At 34.3% G+C, this 23,158-nt stretch overlaps 1 protein-coding gene across 1 annotated transcript in view; it reads right to left on the bottom strand.

Moving 5' to 3' along the window:
- Positions 1-23,158, bottom strand: part of CDC73 (cell division cycle 73) — a 133,578-nt gene that overhangs the window by 84,336 nt on the left and 26,084 nt on the right. The window contains exons 8-10 of the mRNA XM_019465589.2: positions 19,862-19,960; positions 16,818-16,896; positions 15,072-15,136 (exon numbers count right to left, since the gene is read on the bottom strand). Coding sequence (XP_019321134.1) covers positions 15,072-15,136; positions 16,818-16,896; positions 19,862-19,960 — 243 coding nt within the window. The remainder of the gene's footprint in view (positions 1-15,071; positions 15,137-16,817; positions 16,897-19,861; positions 19,961-23,158) is intronic.

The following is a 23,158-nucleotide window of genomic DNA, read 5'->3' as shown; positions in this document are numbered from 1 at the left end:
ACTTAATGAGGGTGCAAGCTAACTAGGATTTTCCTCTTTCTTCCCTCAAAATGTTCAGGCAAGACAGTAGTAAAAATTGCTTTGGTATTATTCATATCTTATGAGTATGTACTTCTTGTCTAACAGCACTCATTTCAGAGAAAAAAAATAAATTCCCATTATCATCAGCAGCCTGGGCCTAAAAAATTAGTCTTTGATCAAACTAGCATATCTTGGTATTAGAAATAGTAATGGTTTAAGAAAAAGAATAAGTTATCACCTTAAGCTAACAAGTACTGATTTAGTTTAGCCTTTTGGAAGAACAGGGTAGGAGAGAGAAGAATAGCTAGGTAATTTGTGCTTCTTTACTAATGCATTATATAACAATGCAGTGTGCCAGGTCACTGGAATCTTCATGACTGCTAGAAAACAAAAAATCTGGATGGGGGTGAGGGAATGCTATACTTAGGCAACTGGACCATACAAGATGGTTCTCAGGATGTCAAATAATGACTAACTGAACAGGAACCCTTTCCACCTGTGTAACTAGAATAGGCTGTAGACACCTCTCCAGCTTAGTGTATTTAAGGCAGGAACACTAAGGAGGCCCTGCAACCTGCAGGAAGGTGGGCTCATCAATGCTCTCTTCTTGCCCATGCCTGTTACACTATCCTGTTCTCCTCACTCCTCATCTACCTGAACAGACTATCAACTGCTCCTCTATTTTTGCATAAATGTTTTCCCAGTCTGACTGACAGACCAAAAAGCCTTATAACTTTGTTCCCCAAATATCATATTCTCACAAATCAGGAAAAATGTCTTGGCAAAACTCAATATATTCTTTATGAGAAATTTTCTTTTAAAAAGCGACCAAAAATCCATTTGGCTTTAAGCAATTAAAAGTTCCTTACTATAAAAAATTAATAAAATTTTAATTTCTTCAGTACTAGGAAATAGATTGTTTCACACTGTTGTTAGTCTAAAAGCCAAGTCCATCATTAACAACTGTCATTTAATATTTTTGAGTTTCCTAAGACAAATAGAAATAATAGTTTTAACTACAGTACATAGGCCAATAGCCATTATGTAAACAATGGCTCTTATAAATTTAATGTCAAAAGTTAGTGTTCTTAATGACTATGCCAGGTGTGTATTTAAATAGGATACTTCCTAAAATTCATTTAAATATCAATTCCTAAGGCCATAAAATTCAAGTCAAGTATTGACTGCTGAATTCAGTATTTAAAAATTACTATCTTATATCAGTTCATAAAAATTTTAGTCAAGGCAAGAATTCCCCAATAGGATTCAGAGGGAGCATGGCCCTGCTCACATCCTGATTCAGACTTCTGGCCTCCAGAGCTGAGAAAATAAGTTGTTATAAACAAAGAAAAAAAATATTATCCAAAAGTTAGCAACCTATAGCTGTGGACCAAATACGGACATTGCCTATTTTTGTATGTCTCATGGGCCATGACTGGCTTTTACATTTTTTAAAGAAGCTTATTTGAGAGAAAGAAAGAAACCACATATGCGTGTACAAGCGGGGAAGGAACAGAGAGAGGCGGCGAGAGAGAATCCCAGACAGGCTCTGCATTCTTACGACAGAGCCTGACACAGGGCTTAAACTTGAGAACCATGAGATCATGACCTGAGCTAAAACCAAGAGTCAGAAGCTTAACCGACCAAGCCACCCAGGCACCCCTGGTTTTTACATTTAAAACAAAAATTTTTTTAATGTTTATTTATTTTTGAGAGACAAAGAGACAGAGCACAGGAGGGGGAGGAACAGAAAGAGAGAGAGACACAGAATCTGAAGCAGGCTCCAGGTTCCAAACTGACAGCACAGAACCCAAAGTAGGGCTTGAACCACGAACCGTGAGATCATGATCCAAGCCGAAGTCAGATGCTTAACTGACTGAGCCACCTAGGTGCCCCTGGTTTTTGTATTTTTAAAGTTGAGAAAAAAAATCCAGATGATAGTAATACTATTTAGTGATATGTAAAAATCATGAAATTTAAATTTCAGTATCCATAAAGGAAATTTTACATCTATTGGAATGTAATCACACTACCTCACTATATACCGTCTATAACTGCCTTTGCACTACAACAGCACTTATGTACTTGAGACAGAGACCTCTCGTGACTGAGCACTGCTGACTGGCACACTGCGTGAACTCAATTATATCATCTCATTCTATTTTAATTTTCTAAAAATTAATCACTGATATTTTGTCTTCCTCTATTTATCACTGCATCCCCAGAACGTATACTACTGCCCAGCATATGGCAGGCACAAATCAACACAACAAATATTGGTTGAAAAAATGAAAAGAAACACTGTGTATCCCATATTTGTCCATATAGCAACATCTGAGCTTCAACTGCAATTTTGGAACTTCTACCCAACCTTCAATTGACAATAATAAATCTGAAATGTAATGATGTGCTAAAAAGGCAATTATAAAGAAAATAATCTAACAGAGTTCAAGAAATGCCTTCCAAATGACAAATATGCTCAGTTAATATCATACGTTCATGGACTGATACAAGTATTTGCCAGTATCTATCTGTATAAAAAGACATTTCAGAGACACAATACATAAACTTTCATTACAGATCAATCTTAACAGATGGACATTTACAAACAATTTTGGTGATAGAGAACACTAACTTTGAACCACAAAATATTTTCATGCCACCAAAAGAAATTCCAATCTTCTCATTAGCAGATCAGTATCACACAAAAATGTACTATTACTATATTTGTAATCGAAAACTTGTGTAGATTTTATTTATCTCCTGTTATTTAAGTACCTACTCTAAAGTCTTTGATTCTACCTGTAAGTCTAAAATATTTACTATCTGGCCCTTCATAGAAAACGTCTGCCAACCCCCAATTTTAATCATTACATTTAAACCTTTTAAATCATACACACTAGAAAATGTAAGGCAATAATGAAAACATACTTAAACCATAAAAATTCCTTTACATTAATTACTTTTGTTCATACCAAACTCTACATTTCTCTGCACTCATTAAAAACAATCTCACAGTAAAGTTTTAAGAGTTCAGCTTAGATAACAAACACTGAGTATTTTAGAAATTAGCTTTCCCTACAGACTTGATAATTGTTTCTTAATGAATTCAACCAAAAATTACAAGGCAAAACTGAACTTACATGTGAAACTCATATTGTAGTAATAGAAGGCTTGCTTATTTTTTTATAGCTGAGCACCAAAAATCAATACAGCATAAAAAAATGAAAGCCTAAATAAGTTTTTCACTGTAGGCCAGATACAAATGTTAGCATACTTAGTTTAAATGTACCAATGAAGACTTCAAGCACATTTTTATCAGAATTATTCATGCATTTATAGGGGCCAGGGGACCATGTGGCATGTTGTGTACATTTATATGTGTATAAGAAAATTACCTTTCTTCTCCTATTACTGAAAATAGTTCTGGTAATTTGTCTAACTGAATTTTATATAAGAAATATAACCAACAGAGGTGTCTGGGTGGCTCAGTCAGTTAAGCCTCCAACTCTTGATTTCAGCTCAGGTCATGATCTCACAGTTGGGGAGATTGAGCCCCACACTGGGCGCCACGCTCATAGCACAGAGCCTGTTTGGGTTTCTCTCTGTCCCTCTCTCTCTGCTCACTAAATAAATAAATAAGAAGTATAACCCGCGCTCACTAAATAAATAAATAAGAAGTATAACCACGTAAATTGTGAACTAAAATCAGGAAAATTTTCTATACGATTAGTTATATTTATTTTTTAAAAATCCTTAGGGGCACATAGATGGCACAATCAGTTAAGCGTGAGACTCCTGATCTTGGCTCACGTTATGATCTCACAGTTCGAGCCCAACATCAGGCTACAGGCCATCAGCGCAGAGCCTGTTTGGGATGGTCTCTCCTCTCTGCCCTATTCCTGCTTGTGCTCTCCTCTGTCTCTCTCTCAAAATAAATACACTTTAAAACATTATTTTTTTAAATCCTTAGTACTTAGCGTTACACTATGTACATACGTACATCTTTCAAATAAATATGCCAAAGAAGCATTAAACTGGGTAAAATGTTTATCCCAAGACAGCATGACTACATAATTGTACATAAATTCTACAACACTACTCATATTAGTACTTCTTCATTTGTACTTTAATTATATTTGTACTCATTCTGACTGCATTCTAAGTCTTAAATACTTTTATATAATGCTAAGAAAACACTTTAATTTTAATGTCTTTGTAGCACTGAAATTATTGAATTAATCGGCAGAATGGGATTTAAGTTATATTAATTTATCACTCTGAGAATAAGTGGGAGATAGAAATAAGTGATTTTCAGAATCCTGTAGGAAATCCTTGCTCCTGATCTCCCCTTCCAAATCAACAAAACTAAATAGGACTAATCCTAGATCTACAGCTCAGATTTCTAGCCAGGCCATCTAGCATTGCCTACTCTCTCTAGTGACAAATCAGAACTTTTGGACATCTCTATCATGAATTTTAAATTCAAAACACCTAGTCTCTAACCAACACTTTTTAATAAATCAAACAGAACAGAATGAGATATCAGTCCTAAACCTGAAGGAGTAACCTAAAAAAATACATCTAAAAAAAATACATTGGGGGGGCCTGTGTGGCTCAATCAGTTAAGCGTCCAACTTCGGCTCAGGTTATGATCTCATAGCTAATGAGTTTGAGCCCTGTATGGGGCTCTGTGCTGACAGCTCAGAGCCTGGAGCCTGCTTCAGATTCTGTGTCTCCCTCTCTCTCTGCCCCTCCCCTGTTCTCGCACACACACACTCTCTCTCTCAAACATAAACATTAAAAAGAAAAAAATACATCATATTCATTTGGAATTAGTCAGACACACCAGTAAGAACAAAAGTTACAATGAAAAATGACAATGCCAGGGAGAAAGGTTCTCTGACCTTGCAACAGGTCTGTCTTTATTAGAAGAGATGCAAATATCAAGCAGTTTTACTCTAATACTATTCAATGTTTAAAGGCTATAATGTAATATGCGTTCATAGTGCAAACTTGTCATTATACCATGATCTCCCATGAGTTTCTCTACATGGAGAATATGCGTATGCTAAATATAAAAGTTGTGTGTCCAGGGGCGCCTGGGTGGCTCAGTCGGTTGAGCGTCCGACTTCGGCTCAGGTCATGATCTCGCAGCTCATGAGTTCGAGCCCCACGTCAGGCTCTGTGCTGACAGCTCAGAGCCTAGAGCCTGCTTGGGATTCTGTGTCTCCCTCTCTCTCTGCCCCAACCCACTTGCATTCTGTCTCTGTGTCTCTCAAAAATAAATAAACATTTACAAAAATTTAAAAAAAAGTTGTGTGTCTAGTGCAATATATACTTCTCAGTGTAAATTAATAAATCAGCATTTAGCATTTCAAATGCTACTCTCATAAGCTTGAATAACAAATCAATCTCTCATGGTACACTATTATTACCCAGTTTCTCAGCCTTTCTCTGGGCCATAGCAAGTTAATAAGGAAATGTCACCCTATTAGGCAACCTGAGATCCAACTAATCTTCCAGGGGAGCATAACCTTTTGCGTCACTGTTCATCATCAGCAGTTATTTTTGCTTTGATCTGTTATATAACAAAGTTGTTGGCGAAAATTCTTAAGGCAGTAAGAAAGTAATCCACATGAGGGTTCCAATATAAAATATAAATGTAATCCTACCAGTATGCCATAATGAAGCATGTTTTTGTAAAATCTACCATACTATGACCATCATGCTGATGTTTAAAGCTTTAAAAAATAAATTACACGAATTTTTCAAAAATATTAATAATGACTCAGAATGTTCAAAAAGAAATCAAATGTGTACCATGGATCTCCCAGAATTTGGTATCTACCAATTTATTGGATGATACTAGATCAATTATATCTCTTACATTTAATCAAGATAATGGAAAAATGTTACCAAAATAAATTTTTTTAAATAAGTTAAGCTTTTAATGTTTATCTTTCCTGTTAAGATAACTTTTGTAGAGGAAAAAAAGACAATATATATTAAAGTTCTTGATGAATTATAATGTACCCACAAATTTACCACCAGAATGGTTATTATGACGTAGCTGCATGTTAAAACTCAACAATTCCTGAGTACAATGAAATATTTTATATAACCCTTTAAGACAAATTATATTTTAATCATATCAGAATCTGAATTTTGGGTTTTTTTAATAAAGGAAACTAGAAGCCTTCAAATTCTTCTGAAAGGTAAAAGAGGTGCTTAATTTTAGTTCTCAAATTTGATATTAAAATAGATAAGGAATTCAATTGCAGAAGGTCTATAGCAGCACATACACAAGATAGAAATGACAAAAAGACGCTGCATGTCTGATGCATCTATCAAATTTAGGAAGGTAAATCATTAGATTGACAGTGTCCAGAATTCATTGTCTGTAGATGATGGTATTAAATCAGTTATTTCTGACTTAAAAATTTGTAAGTACTAAATTGACTTGATTTCAAAATAACTGTTTGATCTTATAGACTACTGCAAAACTCTAAATGCAAAGAACAAATGTTTTTTCGATGACAACATAAAATATGACAACTTCAATAGTGAAAAAAAATTACCTGAGTTCTATGGTATGATTTTCATCTCCAATGAAACAAAAAATAAAAATCTTAAAAAAGTTTTAATTCCTTAGCATTTCAAATGAATGTCTTCAACTTATTCACAACAAAGCACCATTCTGAAATTTCAAAGAATGTAGTTTTGAAATAGTAAGATTTGTCCAGACCAGAAGTAAATAAGAGTTTAAAAACAGATACTTAAAATAAATGTGGGAACAGTCACTCACAGAGGAACATGAGAAGCAGGAAAGACAAGAAGAACAACACTAAAAGAAACATCCATCAAGAAAAAGACCTGGAAAAGAAATCAAAACTTAGAATTAAAGATCAAATGAGGTTTGGCAGGATTGGGGAGAGGGAAGGGAAGGGGATGAACTAACTAGAAATGCAATGAATATAAAGACAAATATACTAAGACGACAAAGAAAATAAAATCTGAATGTATTTATATAAAAGATTGGAAATTCACTGAAGACTTAAATCAATTTACGAAGACCTGGAAATTGATACAGCAAACTAAAACTCAGCCAACAACAGCCAACAGAAAAGTACCTACCCATCAAGAAAATATCTAAACACCCAATTATATAATGTTATTAAATATACTAGGGCTTTTTTGTATGAATAAACAGATTCAAATAATTTGTTATGAAATTAAATGAAACATTAAATATTAACCTTTGTTCCTCAAAATAATGAAGAGAAATATATAATACATAAAATAAAATCACGTCTATGTTAAACAACAATGGTGATTAGTCTAAAAATATACTTGAGAAGGAGTTAGAATTTACAAGTGAAGTATGTCCAATGGATTGAAGTTGTATTGATTAAGGTAACTAGAAATCAGAATAAAAAGCTATACTATAGCATGTCCAAGACAGAATATTAAAAACAAGTTAAAGTTTGCTTTTGTCCACATGAGTCATAAATAACTATAACATTACACATGGAATTACAATTAAAAGATTTATATAATTAAACTGAGACTTCATAGTACAAATTTTTATCATGCTGTCAATGAAATATTGTTATTTCCAATCTGGTTTCTATTTTCTCCTGTTCTTACATTAATCAGTATTAAAACACTGAAAAAAGGTGACATTAATACTTTTATTAAAAATGACCCAACAATTTCTAGATTACTTCTGACACATGTGCGAACATTAACTTGGTCTATGCTTCTTTCAAAAATAAGTCTCAGAAGTTCTGTGACCATGATATTAACTACATGGTCATAGGTAGATTAATTTTAAAGATATTCTTATAGATACATTAAAATCTCTAAGACACTTTGGATAAACCAATAATTAGTCTTTAAAGAAATGAAAAGCTAAATTAATGCAGTTTAATTGAATCGGCTTATACCAAAAGTACTATGTATTGTGCAATGGGTTTTTCAATAAAGCTCAATAAAACACACAAACTAAAAAACATAAAGAGCAGTATTATAAAAATAACATACTTTATATGCATGAAACGTTCCTGACACCTATTAATATGTTTTTATAATTCATTTCTCGAGTTATGTTAGCATCAAATGTCAATTATGCTGACACAACCTAAGATAAAATGAGACTTTAATCTCTCAAGAAGGTATCAGCGTAAGGAGACTAATACCCAACCCATCTAAATAAGTGTTCAGTCTAAATACTATCCAACTTAAAAAAGGGAAGACTGTTTTCTGTATCATTCAGTATAAAGAGTTTACAAATGTTACGTATGCCTAATATAAAAATATTTCCACAGTAACTACAATGAATTCAGTGCCACAAGCAAACAGCACTGAAACAATGTGAACAAGGTATACCTGTACACATGTAAACCTCAAAACAAATCCCAGAGAAAGTTATTATAATACCATTTCTCAGATGAGAAAACTGAAGCCTAATTTGCTCAAACAAACAGGCCAACAAATAATAACAGATCTCTCTTATACTTTATCTCCCATGTACACAGACACAGTCCAGATCTATAATGAGCATGTTAAAAAAGAAAAAAAAAAGAAAAAATGTTGGGGAAAACACTAGGGCAAAGCTACTATAAAAGGGATAGGAGGGAGTACAGAAAATTTAGTGATGAACTCTTAGAAAAGTCTATAAACAGACATCTAAATAAACTGTATAAAGTATTAATATGTTAACATTTAAGCATTACTTCATGTAACAGGTAGTAAACACATAAAATTAACTTTCAAAAGCTTAAGACATATAATGAGTTACTGGCAGAAACTAAATGTTTTGTTTCGTTTAGGGGGTACACTTTATATTGCTCAGGATGACAGGACAGAATCACCCTGTTCCCTGAAATATTAAGACAGTCAACAAGTTCTGAAAATTATTTCAAGTGCAATGTAATATCTAAGCAGAATAATCTAAATCAGAATGCTATCTAAATTAGAATGCAAACAATTAGAGATTATAAAACTAATATTCTTACTTACAATTCTGTGACCATGTATTAAAATCCCAATACTTATTATGTTTTTTGTTTAATTTTTTAAATTTTAATTGAAGTACAGTTAACATATATTAAAGCATTTTCAATATAAAAAAACAGTGATTCAATAATTATATATATTACTAAATGCTCACCATGATAAGTATATTACAATACTGACTCTATTCCCTAACTATACTTTTCATCCCTGTGACTTATTTTATAACTGCAAGTTTTTACCTCTTAATCCCCTTCACCCATCTTGCCCATTCCCCAAATATACTTTTTGAACAAATTAAATAATTTAAATTTAAATAAATTTCATTTATTTTTTAAAATATTTTTTAAGTAAGCTCTATGTCCAATGTGGGGCTTGAACTCATGACCCTGAGATCAAGAGTCACATACTCTGCCACCTTAAGCCAACCAGGTGTCCCTCATTTCTTTATATGAGCCTCAATGGGTAGACAGAAAAGCCTAACTAATCTACCTAAGTTATCTCCCTCTATATGATAACTTCTTTGCAGCAATTTTCTCTCACATGATAAACAATGCTAAAATAAACATACGCAGACACAGTAAAAATATCCCAATAACTAGAGAGGAAAAGAGTTCTCATAATATTTAAATAAACTAGTCTTCATAACTTTGAATGAACATGTTATCATTAAACACATAATAGTAAATACACCAATGAAGCTACAGTTGCCAAATTTACACCTAAGTCAAACTGAAATTATATATAAAATTATAAATTCATAATAAAAGTAACCATTTCTTTTTTGAGTCCTCTTTGTGCTAAGAATTTTACACACTCTCTTTTAATCCTCACAATACTATCATGTAAGTCCTATTATCTTTATTATGAAATAAAAACAAGACCCCTCATAGAAAAGTTAAACAATCTCTCCTTCATTAGTGGCACAGTGAGTGGAAAAGTTGGGACTCAAAGTCAGGACTGACTTCAAATAAAATGTTCTTTCATATGTGCTTTCAACTTACTACCTTCTCTTTAACAAGATAACACTGCCTTCATTTAGATCAAGAATTTCAAACTGAAGGCCAGTGAGGTCTAAGCAGGTGGTACAGTTGGCCCTTGAACAACATGGGTTTGAGCTACATGAATGCACTTGTATGTATGTTTTTTATAGTAAATAAATTTGTACGGTAAATAAATTCATAAATTTTCTCTTCTCTATTTCTAAACATTTTCTTTTCTCTAGCTTACTTTATTATAAGATACAGTTACAATACATACAATACACAAAATATGTTAATAGACTGTTATCAGTTAAGGCTTCCAGTCAACCGTAGGCTATTAGTAGTTACGTTTGGGTGAGTCAGAAGCTATATGCAAAATTTCAACTGCATGAAGGGGACGGGGGGTCTCAGTGCTCCTAATCCCAGTGTTGCTCAAGGGTCAACTGTATAAATAAGTCAAGACCACTAGATCAAGACTACTAGAGTAGTGAGGCCTATGGGCAACCTAAAGAAAACATTCCCATTTAAAGAAGGTAGTCACTACTTTGTATCAGTGTGACTCTTGCTACTCTAGATGTGGACCCAGTACCCAGTCATGCCAGATGACTTTTCAAAAGAAGCTGAAAATCCAGACTTTGTGACATACTTTTATTTTTAAATATTAGTGCATAAAATAAAATTTTAAATGACACTGATGTCTAATAAAACATGCAGGGCCATGTTTAGATTGGCACAATGAATGATTCCGAAAGTATGCTAAGAGAGGCATATGATGTCAGTGCACTAGCATGTATAAACAGGATGCATCTAACTCTAGGAAGAAATTTTCCCATTGGCACCCTTAAAATCTACACAATAACATTACATAAGCACTCAAAAATTATTTGCTAAAGAAAAGAAGGGAAGGAAAGAAGAGTGTTCAGTAAGAAAGTCTTAATCAGTGGTCTCTATCTTCTGCTGGCCTAGACTCTAGACATAACTCTAGAGCATTACTGCTAATATAATACTCCCATAACACTTCAAGCAGAGATGAACAATTAACAATCAAATGAGAATGAAGGAAATTTTATAAAACAGGGGAGCTGGTAGGTTACTAATATATGCATTCCTGCTTAAGAATATAACTTTATAAGGGCACCTGGGTGGTTCAGTCGGTTAGTATCTGACTCTTGATTTCAGCTTAGGTCATGATCACATGGTTCTGTGCTGTCAGCGCGGAGCCTGCTTGGGATTCTCCCTCCCTCCCTCTCTCTCTCTCTCTCTCTCTCTCTCTCCCCCAGCCCCTCCCCCATTGGTACTGTCTTTGTCTCTCTCAAAATGAATAAATAAACTTAAAAACAAGAATATAACTCTATAGAGAGATTGCAGTTCTGGATTTTTCTAAATAATGAAAGTTGATGGTGATATTACATCTCTAATGTAGGTACTGAATACCCATCTAAGTTCACTTACTAGCAGGAAAATGGTTCCCAAAAAAAGGCTTAAAATGTTTTAAGAACTATAATATCTGTTGGAGTCCATTCAAACAGTCTTAAAGGAAAGCACTGAATCTGTACAACTTCAGAGTGCAAAATGTTTCCTCAAAAATGAAGAAAGCAAGGTAATTGAGAGTCAATGATATTCAATATGAACTAAGAAAAGAATAAAGAATAAGCAAGGAAAAGAGTATGTGACCTTCCTACCTAAACATTAACAAGCTAGAATGGGAGGCTAAAATGAAGTAGTTCCCAATTCAATTACCAAATCTCACAAATAAAAAGAATGAAATGTGATCCTATCTTTTTACTCCTTCTCCAGGGGAACCACAGATGAGTTCCTGACTACTACCCAAAAAGAAGGGTCTTCATCATTTCCTCTTATTTTCTACATAATGAAAAGCACTGTCAAGTGGCACTTTCTTAGTCTAAGATGGCTCCTTTCAAAAAAGGAACCCATGTAAACACATTCCAGTGTTCCCTACTCCCAACCCAATGGTTTCTACTCCCAGTCGAAAACTACTAAGACAGTTTCACTTAACTGATCCTACACAACTCTAGTTCTTCCCAGTATTCTCAACAGGAGTGAGGAAAGGGGCAAACAAGCCTGGGAATGAGTGCATATTCTTGTCTTCCAATTTATATATTCATATATTAAAAATGATGAGATTCTTATACCAAAGAATGTTTAATCTAGTATTTCTTAAACATTATACAACCCAACTAACACATTTTGGGGAAAGTCTCCCAACTTGGAAAAGTCCCTTAGCAATTTCAACATCCATGTCTTATGCCTCTGTATTTCTTGGCCTGACTCAAAAGTTAACCAGACTCAACTATACAAACTTGTAACTTTAAATATACCTGGGCTTCCATTCCTATAATGAATTTCTCTAAATTACTATCTTCATAAAATACTAATATTAGCAAATACCCTGCCAGACCCTTAATATTTATAACTCTCAATACCTTTTGATTCTTATGAAATTTTATTGTCCAAACACATACTCCTTTCTCTGTAACAAATGAAGAAAAAAAAAAAAAAATCAACTGTATAAAAATTTTCTAGCCATTTGATAACCTGATTAATTTATTTAGTCTTGTATCTAACAGAACTCTAGTGTCTTACATTTAAAAGATATGCAGACCAATTGTAATGTAGAATTATCTTAATCTTAGTAACTATGTAGATCAACTAAATGTGTCAAAACCCTGAAAAAGAGCGGTAGCTAAAATGAGCTCATATGTAAACTAGAAAGGAAGTCATACCTGTGCAACAAACCCTTTAACATACATTTAACTGCTTTGTGTATCTGGGTGGGTATCCCAAGAGAAATCTTCTTAACTGGAGAATAAGAAAGTTGGTCAAACTCACAAGCTCATAAATAGGTAATAATTCCAAAAGAAAAAAGACAAGGAAAAAACATTATATTGGAAGCATTAAGACTGAGATTCAAATAAAAGAAACAATTATCAGAGCAACTTCAGAGCTTTCACGTTCAAACCTCTCCATATATTCTCTAACAACTGCTAAAATAAATCAAGTCACAAACAGTAGAGATTCAACGGGGTATTAAATTATGAAAAGTACCAGCAATCTGACCATTTTTAGTCTTTCTGTTGCATTCCTACACAATGTCTTTTATGTGATTATTTCTGTAAAAACAGACACCATAAATTTGTTTAAATTCACCTCTCTTGTAAGTATATTTAGAAGCAAAATCTAATGAGGAAAAAGAGCTATATCATTCTCAAACTGTTTAATTAAGAAGCTGTCCTTGAATTTCAGAAAAACTGTTCTGTAAAAAGCATCGCTATAAAAATTATCACTGATTTTACTACTTCCACAGAAGCTCAGTAATGAAACCAATTTCATGACATTTCAGGTGAGACAAAAGTTAAAACAACAATGACAACCACCATAAAAAACTTACCCTGATGTTTACCTCAGGATAACAACTGCAGTTCACAATAATTCACTTAGGGAATGGCCAGTAGGCAAGTTCAATTCCCAAGAAAATGTCAGTAAATTAATCTTTTAAAAATTTAAGTTAAGGGGTGCCTGAGTGGCTCAGTTGGTTGAGCGTCTGACTCTTGATCTCGGCTCAGGTCATGACCTCAGGGTTTGTGAGTTCAGGACCTGCATCAGCGCACAGCCTACGTGGGTTTCTGTCTCCCCTTCGCTCTGCCCCTCACCTGCTTGTGCCCCCTCTTTCTCTCAAGATAAATAAATAAACTTAAAAAAAAATTTTTTTAAGCTAAATTTTACAGCCGTGAGTTACATTTTGAAGTAGGAAGAACTAGGCAGATCTCGTAAGATGAGTGTACCTTATCTTTTACCACCTTCACCTCATTCACTAGGTCATGGAGACACTGGCCTTCATGCTGTTGCTCTACTGGCCTCAATCCTGACCCTTGAGCTGTCTTTCATAGAATGCTTTTCTGCAAGATCTCTGCTCAACAGTCACCTGCTCAGAGAGGTCTCTCTGACTACTCTCTCTACAGAAGCCCTGTCTAATTCATAGCTATAGTCCTAACAACTAGAACAGGGTGTGACACACGTGCAAAGTACTTGTTAAATGAATCATTGAGTTCACAGACAATTTCAATAATACAAAAACAAATCTGATAACAACTTAAACACAAACATATCAGCAAAATATCTAATACTCAATTCCAATTTGTCCAGAAAAAAAGAAAGAAAGAAAAAAAAGAAAATAAGAAAGGTCAACTTTTAATATCACATTCTCCACATTTATTTGCTATCTGTTCTGGAAAAGCATGACAAGATATATCTTAATTCTGAGAAATCACAGCAAATATATATGATGATTCCATGTCATACTGAGTCCTCAAAGATCTGATGATTTGTAAATAAAGACAAAGTTTGGTATTAGCTTTAAAATATATAGGTACTCTAAAATATATACACATAGTATTTTAAAATATAAAAGGTATAATAATCTATAATATAAATATGCAAAATAGGGTTAGCAGAATTCCTGCTCTACATCACCAACTCCTATCACTGACTAAATAAAAATTAGGTGTTAGATACAGCCTAGTCAGAACATCCAGGAATAACCATTTTTAGGCAGTTAAAAATATATAAAAGAAAGTCTGTTAAAGGTGACCCGAAGGCTTATAATTGTGTACACCTAAGACCGTGGTTCTGACAAGTATACATTTTGTAAGTATTACATCAACCATTATTACAATCTGTCTTTTTAAAGAGCAAAAGGTATTACGTTTTAAAGAACATAAGATATTATGGAAAATAACTCTCCCAGATTGGACCTTGTAACTCCTCAGTGGCATTAAATACTCTAACCAGGTAGCATCCACCCTACTTGCAAGTTAATCGAAACAGCTTTTATTTATACACACTACTCAGTTAAACCAAAGAGAGGATATCCGCAAATCAAATAATCACCATACAGATCTATCGGCACAATTAGTCATTAAAGATAAATGTCTGAAATAGAAAATAATGGAGAACAAAGATTTTCCTCGACATCTGCTACTCACACTAAATGCCTGGGACAAAAGAACCCCTGCAGTCAAAATGACTTACCGTTACAGATTTCAGCGTCATACCATGGTAGGTACCCATAGTGTCGATTTTGAAGCCTTCCGTTTCTATAAAAAAAGGGGGTTTGCGAAAGGGGGTTACACTTTATGTATCTTATTATGATCAATAACAAATCTGTAGCAATCATCTGCATTATAATCTGAAAGTTAAACAGTGTAACAAAACATCCAATGTACTATACATATAAAGTTAAATTACATACCTGTGAAGACAAAAACTTTAAAAGGGATACTAGTCTCAAAAAGATATTTAATACACACCAGCAAGCCCTTTGTGTAGAAGCTGGTTAAGACTATACAACTGTGCTCAACAGTCATATAGTTAGGTGGGAATATAAAAAATTGGACTGAATAAAATATAACGTCCAAAGTATATACTCCTAATACTCAATTACAGTAGCACTAAAAGCTTCTAATATCATGAGAAGGCCTTAAATTATAAAAAGCTGGGTTTCAAAATTATAATCATATGCGTATATTATATAATTTGTAGAAAAGCAATGCCATAAACAGTGTGATAAAGGTTCCAGGACAGTCTCAATATGCCTTTCCATACAAGGTCATACATTAAATATTTTACACGTTGCAAGCTATCTGTCTATATCACAGCTGCTGAATTTTGCAGTTATAGTGCAAAAGCAAGATAAACAATATATGTAAACAAATGGGCACAGCCTGATTTGGCCCAAAGAGGATCGGATTTGGTCTCTGGGCTGTAATTGGCCAAACCCTACTTTACATAATTCATTCCACAAGAAAAACACTGCAGCGAATAAAAGAATGAACCACTATACTTCTACAGCATGTATTCACAGAACACACCTTTATCCAGTATATTAAGTCAGCACCCAAAATTCACTATATAGAAGCAGTATATCCTTTACTAAAACTTAAATGGAGATTTCAGATTTTGCAGAGAAAAATCATAAATGTTAAACTTATAGTTGCTTCTATCTCATTTTTTTCACAAATTAAGTCAAGATAAATGATGGTGCCAAATGAAATTACAAGGACATTGGTGTCACTTCACTAACCACCACACTAACATGGAAATGGTTCACTACCACATTAGCCAGCATACCATGTAGGCTACGACAAAATAAGTCCTTATATAGTTACTACAATCTATGCTTCCCAAGTTCTCAATGTACACATTTACAATTTGAGAAATATGATTTGGTATACAGAACCTCCAATCTAAACTTCTGAAAAGCAGAATATTAATAACAGCAAATATTTATAGACCGTTTATTATATGCCAGTCCCTATTCTAGGGGCTTTATTAACTAGTTTCACCCCCACAATAAAGCTAAGAGATAGATACTACTACTACTACTATTAGTATTACAATGTAACACAAGAAGAAACTGAAACAAGAACGCAGTTAAAGTAATTTATCAAAATTCACACAAAAAGTAACTGTGACACAGGCAATCCAGACCCAGAATCCAGGCTATTAACCAGGGATTGGCAAATTTATTCTGTAAAAGACCAGATAGTATTTTAAGGCTCTGCAGGCTACACAATCTCTGTCACAACACCAAGGAACCACATATAATACATAAATAAATGTCACCATGTTTTAGCAAAAGTTTATTTATAATAATACGTGTTGGGCCAGATTTGGCCTGCAGATGTTTGCCAACACCTGCTCATAAACATCAGGCCACACTACCTCTCAAGTTCATCACCACCACAGTAAGGGAGAAATAAAAATTAAATAACTTGCCTTCTTTTCCTTTGAATCTTTCCTGGTCATATCTATTGTAGGCAGCTGGGATAGGCTGTTTGGTACGCAACGTAGGATCCTGTAGAAAAATTAGGAGGTACATGTTAATATTTTAACTTCTTACTTAAAACTCAGAATAAAAACCACAATAAACATATTATTTTCTAAGCTTTTTTTCTTACAAGAGCCAATAAGACAAAAGTGGGGAGTCATATGAATCTTATTTTCAAGATAATGCTTACTGCTAAAAAATTACCAATCTTATAAGGGACAAGAGCAAAGGACTCCAAGTAAACTTGTATCAAGGCAAAATGCAAACCTCTTAGAAACTGTAGAAAGAAAATGGGTATGCTTAATAATTTCACTGTGATTACTTCACTGTGATTACTTCAATTTCTTTATGAAAAAATGAACTTCTTCCAATTATGAATTGTTTTTAACAAAAAAAAATTTAATTCAGTTTACTGAACTGACATTTTAGAACCTTTTACCTAAATTATTCTGCTGTTAATCCCTAAATTAAATAAATATGACAACTATGACAATAAACCCATATAAACGTACGAGACAAGACTGAAGTTACGGTATTATTTAGTTAAAATACTTAGAATAAGTTGCCAATCTAATGATATAAACTTAATTCACAAATACTTTATCTGAAATTCAGCCTATAATAACCTAAAAAAGCATATTTAAGGAATATTACCAAAATTGCTTGGGAAATTCATGGTATTCCAAAAGACAAAAACATACTCTTCATTTTGTTACAATAGGATACTACCTTAAGTATTAATCCAGATAAAAGATAGTTCATTCAAGACTGTCACTAAGTATATACTTCTGTAGTTAAATGCCTAATTTAAAATTTTTGTATATTTTAATGATTATGGAAATACAGAGATAACTAAATCACAAGGATAACGGTTTAACTGTTTTAAGATTTTACATAAGTTTCCTACCAATTGCTGTTCAAAACATTAACCAATTCACAATTACAAGTACCCTTATTTTATCACCGTAAGTTGTTCCACTAGTTTTTTTACTCATCTCTATGTCCTACTAGACTTTAAGCTCAAAGACGGCAGCTATCTCTTCTATTTTTGTTAGCACACTGTCTGACAAACAGTAGGCACTTAAGTACTTGCTGGAAGGTCAACTCAAAGTAACCTAAATACCAACAAAAGTCCACTACCTCTAAAAAATTAAATACCAATGATTTCATGAACAAGCAAAACTACTAGATCTTGCAGACTGTATTAGTGCTCTTTCAAATTTTAATATGCTTCTGAAAACTATATAAAATAAAAACAATCTTATTTGTATTTTTTATCTTTTGTTGAATCATATGACTAGCTCGAAGGATTTTCAACAAAACTGGAGGGTATATCTGGGTTTAAATATAGGTCATACATGAAATTTACTTTGGAAAAGTCCTAAGTGGCAACTCAATGAGGCAGTCAACCCCCCAAGTGGCTAAAACTAAGGTACAATGAAAGAACCAAATGATCTGTGATCAAGAGAAACACAATACATTCACCAAGAAGTCACAGATATGATTCAGAAAAAGCTCCCAGAGTGGACTGTTCATAGGGTTTATATCTCTAACAACGGTAATGACTCTCCCAAGCAAAAATGAATAGGTACATTATTTTTTTTTTTAACGTTTATTTTTGAGACAGAGAGAGACAGAGCATGAACAGGGGAGGGGCAGAGAGAGAGGGAGACACAGAATCTGAAACAGGCTCCAGGCTCTGAGCTGTCAGCACAGAGCCCGACGCAGGGCTCGAACTCACGGACCATGAGATCATGACTTGAGCCGAAGTCGAACGCTTAACCGACCAAGCCACCCAGGCGCCCCAGGTAGGTACATTACTTTATACAACAGATTTACCACTTTCAGATTCTAACCCAAGTATATCTCTAGTTAAGAATTATTGCTGAAGTAACTTTTTTTTGTTTTGGTTGCTTGGGGTTTTTTTAATTATTGTTGTTGGTTTATCTTTTGACCCCCTTTATCTATTTCTCACACTCCCACCCACCCCCACCTCTAGCAACCACTAATTTGTCCTCTGTATCTAGAAGCTGGTTTTGTTATTAAGATTCCACATATAAAAGAGAGAATAAGCTATGTGTCTCTAACTTACCTCACTTAAGCATAACACCCTCAAGGTCTGTCTATGCTGTCACAAAAGTCAAGATTACAATCTATTTTATAGCTGAAAAATATTCCATTGTTGTATATACCACAATTTCTTTATCCATTCATCCATCAATGAACACTTAGGTTGTTTGTGTATCTTGGCTATTGTAAGTAATGCTTCAATGAACATGAGAATGCGTATATCTTTCCAAGTTACTGTTTTCATTTTCTTCAATAAATAGCTGGAAGTAGGACTGCTAGTTCATACAGTAGTTCTATTTTTAATTTTTTGAGGAACTTCCATGCTGTTTTCCCTAGTGGTGACATCAATTACATTCCCACCAAGGATGCATAAAGGTTCCTTTTGCTCCACATCCTTGCCCACACTTTCCGTCTTTTTGATAAAAGCCATTTTAACTTGTGTGTGGTGAGATCTCATTGTGTAAGTGGTGAGATGTCATTGTGTAAGTTTTAACAGTGGGGAAGATTTCCAAATCCTTCAGGACTGTTAAAGCAGCGAAAGAATTAAAAGTTACTGATTTAAAAACTTTGTTTTCCAATTACAATACAGAGGGGCACCTGGGTAGTCCAATCAGTTAAGAGTCTAACTCTTGGTTTCGCCTCAGATCGTGATCTCACAGTTCCATGGGTTCAAGCCCCGCATCAGGCTCTGTACTGATAATGTGGAGCCCATGGGATTTTCTCTCTCTCTCTCTCTCTCTCTCTCTCTCTCTCTCTCTCTCCCTCTCCCTCTCTGCCCCTCCCTTGCTCACATTGTCTCTCAAAAATAAATTTAAAAAAAATTTTTTAAATCAAAATTACAATACTGAAAAACAAGAGTCATTTTCATTAAAATTAATTAATTAATTAATTAATTAATATATAAGCAAGAAAACATTCTTACCACAGGTGCTGCATTTGGAGCTGGTCGCTGTTCAGGTGCACGTCCTTCTTCTCTGGCTTTTACAGACTGAAGAATTGCAAAAATATTCTTGGAAAAATTCTAAAATATAAATGGATTTTAATTAGCCCACTTAAAATTAAATAGTCAAAGAGAGTAAGTTTATTTAATAAATAACTTCAGACTGTTTTCTTCCTATCAGTTCTTCCCTACTACATCATTCTGAAGTGTTTTTTAGTATATACATAAATAAAAATCAAACTACTACTACTACTACTAAAAAACTGATCCAAAAACCAAATACTATAAACACAGCTTATTATTTTTATTTTACTTAAACTGTTTAATTGGCTATAAATATATTCATATTCTGCCTCTCTTGAAATATGTAGCCAGGAAAAAAGTTAACACTGAAGTAAAAATGATAGATATATTATCAAAAGAGGCTTCTTAATTCTTAAAGAAATCAACTACTATCTCTTCTTCTAGATATGATAAAGTCCAGTACTAACCTCAGGTTGCTACAATTTATATGAGATGTGGAAAGTTTTGAAATACTGTTTGTTAGGAGTCAATGCACACTTTTCAAAGATTTTTTTTTTTTTTTTTTTAAGAGGGAGAAAGACAGCGGAAGAGAAAGAAAGAATCAAGCAGATGCCATGCTCAACCTGGAGCCCGACGCAGGGCTCGATCCCACAATCCTGGGATCATGACCTGAGCCGACATCAAGAGTCAGCTGCTCAACCAACTGAGCCACATAGGCACCCCTAAAAGATCTGTAAAAACTTGACTCATGCAAAGATGCCAGCACTTAACCAACCACTGCTTTTTACCAGCAGTACAAAGGCCAACACAGGGACAAATGCAAATAAATTCTTAATCCTACTATGAAAATCACTGAAAATACTTGAAAATCAAATCTCATTACTTTAAAAATAATCAAGTATTGTGTGAGGAACACTTACTCCAGAAGAATCCATATTATCAGTTATTTTTGTGTGGTAGAATTATAAGTGATTAGTATCTTCCTTTTAATGATTTCTTACAATTTTTCAACAAGGAACACTACTAATTTTTAAGTTTAAAAGTTATGTTTTTAATGGCATTATAAAATCAGGTTGCTTTATTTGGGGTGCTTGCAATAATGATATAACTATAAAGTAACATACTTATTTTTCTCATGGTACCTAGAACATTTTATTCCACAAACTCAGAAAGTAAGAAGGCACTAATCCCTGGAATAATGAAGGTCTATCTAAAATCATAGGGCCTGGGGGTATCTGGGTGGCTCAGCTGGTTAAGCGTCTGACTCTTGATTTCAGCTCGGGTCATGATCTTATGGTTTGTGAGTTCAAGCCCTGCGTTGGGTTCGGCACTAACAGTGCAGAGCCTGCTTGGGATTCTCTCTCTCCCTCTCTGCCTCTCCCCTGCTTGCACTCTTTCTCTTCCTCTCTCTCTGCCTCTCCCCTGCTCACACTCTCTCTCCCTCTCCAAATAAACATCAAAAAATAAAATAGAATAAAATAAAGTAAAATCAAATCAAATCAAATCACAGAGTACCTAAAAGATTCTCAGACAGAGTACCTAAAAGATTTTTTAGTGTTTAGAAGATAAAAATGGGATACAGAAAGACTATTAGTCAAAACATTGTTTCTGGTTTCTAAAAATGTTAACACTCATAGAAACAAACTTGGCTACCAAACAATTCTTAAACCATTATTTCTTAAATTATACTCTGGTGGCAATAACACTAAATGAAATTAGAACACTAAGTTTTGAAATGATGGGAAAACCCTGCCACCTAGAGCTCAAAGAAAATTGTTCATCTCAGTTTCTTGAAAATTCAATTCTAAAAGTAAGATGGAGCATAGCACCTAAGTTTTATTCCTTTGCTAGGAGATTCAAAAATTTTGGCTACTATAATGAACATTGGTAGAACATTAGCAGGTTGTGATAATTAGTATCGGCAGATCACTTTACAATAAATACAAAAACTGAAGTTTATTTATATTCTCAGATTTCTCTATATAATTCTAAGCTCTGGAAAATGATTCCTAATCTTGACCCCAAGTACTCTGTAAAACATGTCAAAATACAAAAGGACAAAAATTCCTTCCTTCATATACTCTTTTCAAGTAATCTGATTCATAGTAACAAGGCACAGTAAACTTATAAGGCCAGAATCCAAAATCTGCAAATAAAACCAATCCACCTAAAGCAATGTTAAAGTTTGCTTTCATTGGCAATCTCACACACTCCTGCAAACTCCCTTACTAAATCACCATTAACAACTGCACATCAGTGGAGAACTAATATTTAAGAGACAATTGGCAGGTGAGGGAGAGAAAGACAGATGGAAATATGTAAATCAAACAGAACCAATGCACTCTTTATGAAGATCCATTAAGATACCAAACATCCAGGGCCGCCTGGGTGGCTCAGTCGATTAAGTGACTAGGACTCTTGGTTTCAGCTTAGGTCATGATCTCGCAGTCCGTGAGCTTGAGCCCTGCATCATGCTCTCTGCTGTCAGCGCAGAGCCCACTTTGGATCCTGTCTCCCTCTCTCCGCACCTCCCCGACTCATGTGTTGATGCGTGCGTGTATGCGCGTGTGTGTGTGAGTCTCATGCTCTCTCGCTCTTGCTCTCCCTCTCTCTCTCTCAAAAATAAACATTAAAAAAAAAAAAAGATACCAAATATCCGGTATCTTTCAAATTTTTATCTTTCCTTTTTTTTTTTTTTTTAATGTTTATTTATTTTTGACAGAGAGAGAGACAGAGCATAGGTGGGGGAGGGGCAGAGAGAGAGGGAGACAGAATCCGAAGCAGTCTCCAGGCTCTGAGTGGTCAGCACAGAGCCTGACGCGCGGCTCGAATTCACTGACCACGAGATCATGACCTGAGCCGAAGTCGGACGCTCAACCGACTGAGCCACCCAGGCGCCCCTCAAATTTTTATCTTTCAAAATTTAAAGTATACATCTCTGTTAACCAGAAATTTGCTTCTAGGAATTAATCCTTTTGCTGTATACAAATAAATGCATAAAGGTATATGTACGAGGATTTTTTTAATGCATTATGTGTAATCATGAAATGAGACAGAAGGAGACAAAGGAGGAAAGGAGAAGTAAGGGGGGCGGGGGGAATCCCACAATCCTAGAACCAAAAAACCAAAATAAAACCACCTAAAACCATTAATAAAGAAAAATATCGCTACACCCACACAACAGAATATGTATAAAATACACAAATAAATGACTGCTGATTCTCATAAGTTTCTACTTTGTGGGGAAAAACAATA

This window comes from Panthera pardus, unplaced genomic scaffold (assembly GCF_024362965.1).
Source record: "Panthera pardus isolate Hobbes unplaced genomic scaffold, ASM2436296v1 HiC_scaffold_21, whole genome shotgun sequence".
Classification (NCBI taxonomy): domain Eukaryota; kingdom Metazoa; phylum Chordata; class Mammalia; order Carnivora; family Felidae; genus Panthera; species Panthera pardus.
The sequence above is the reverse complement of the archived record's forward strand: the minus strand, read 5'-3'. Positions and strand labels throughout refer to the sequence as shown.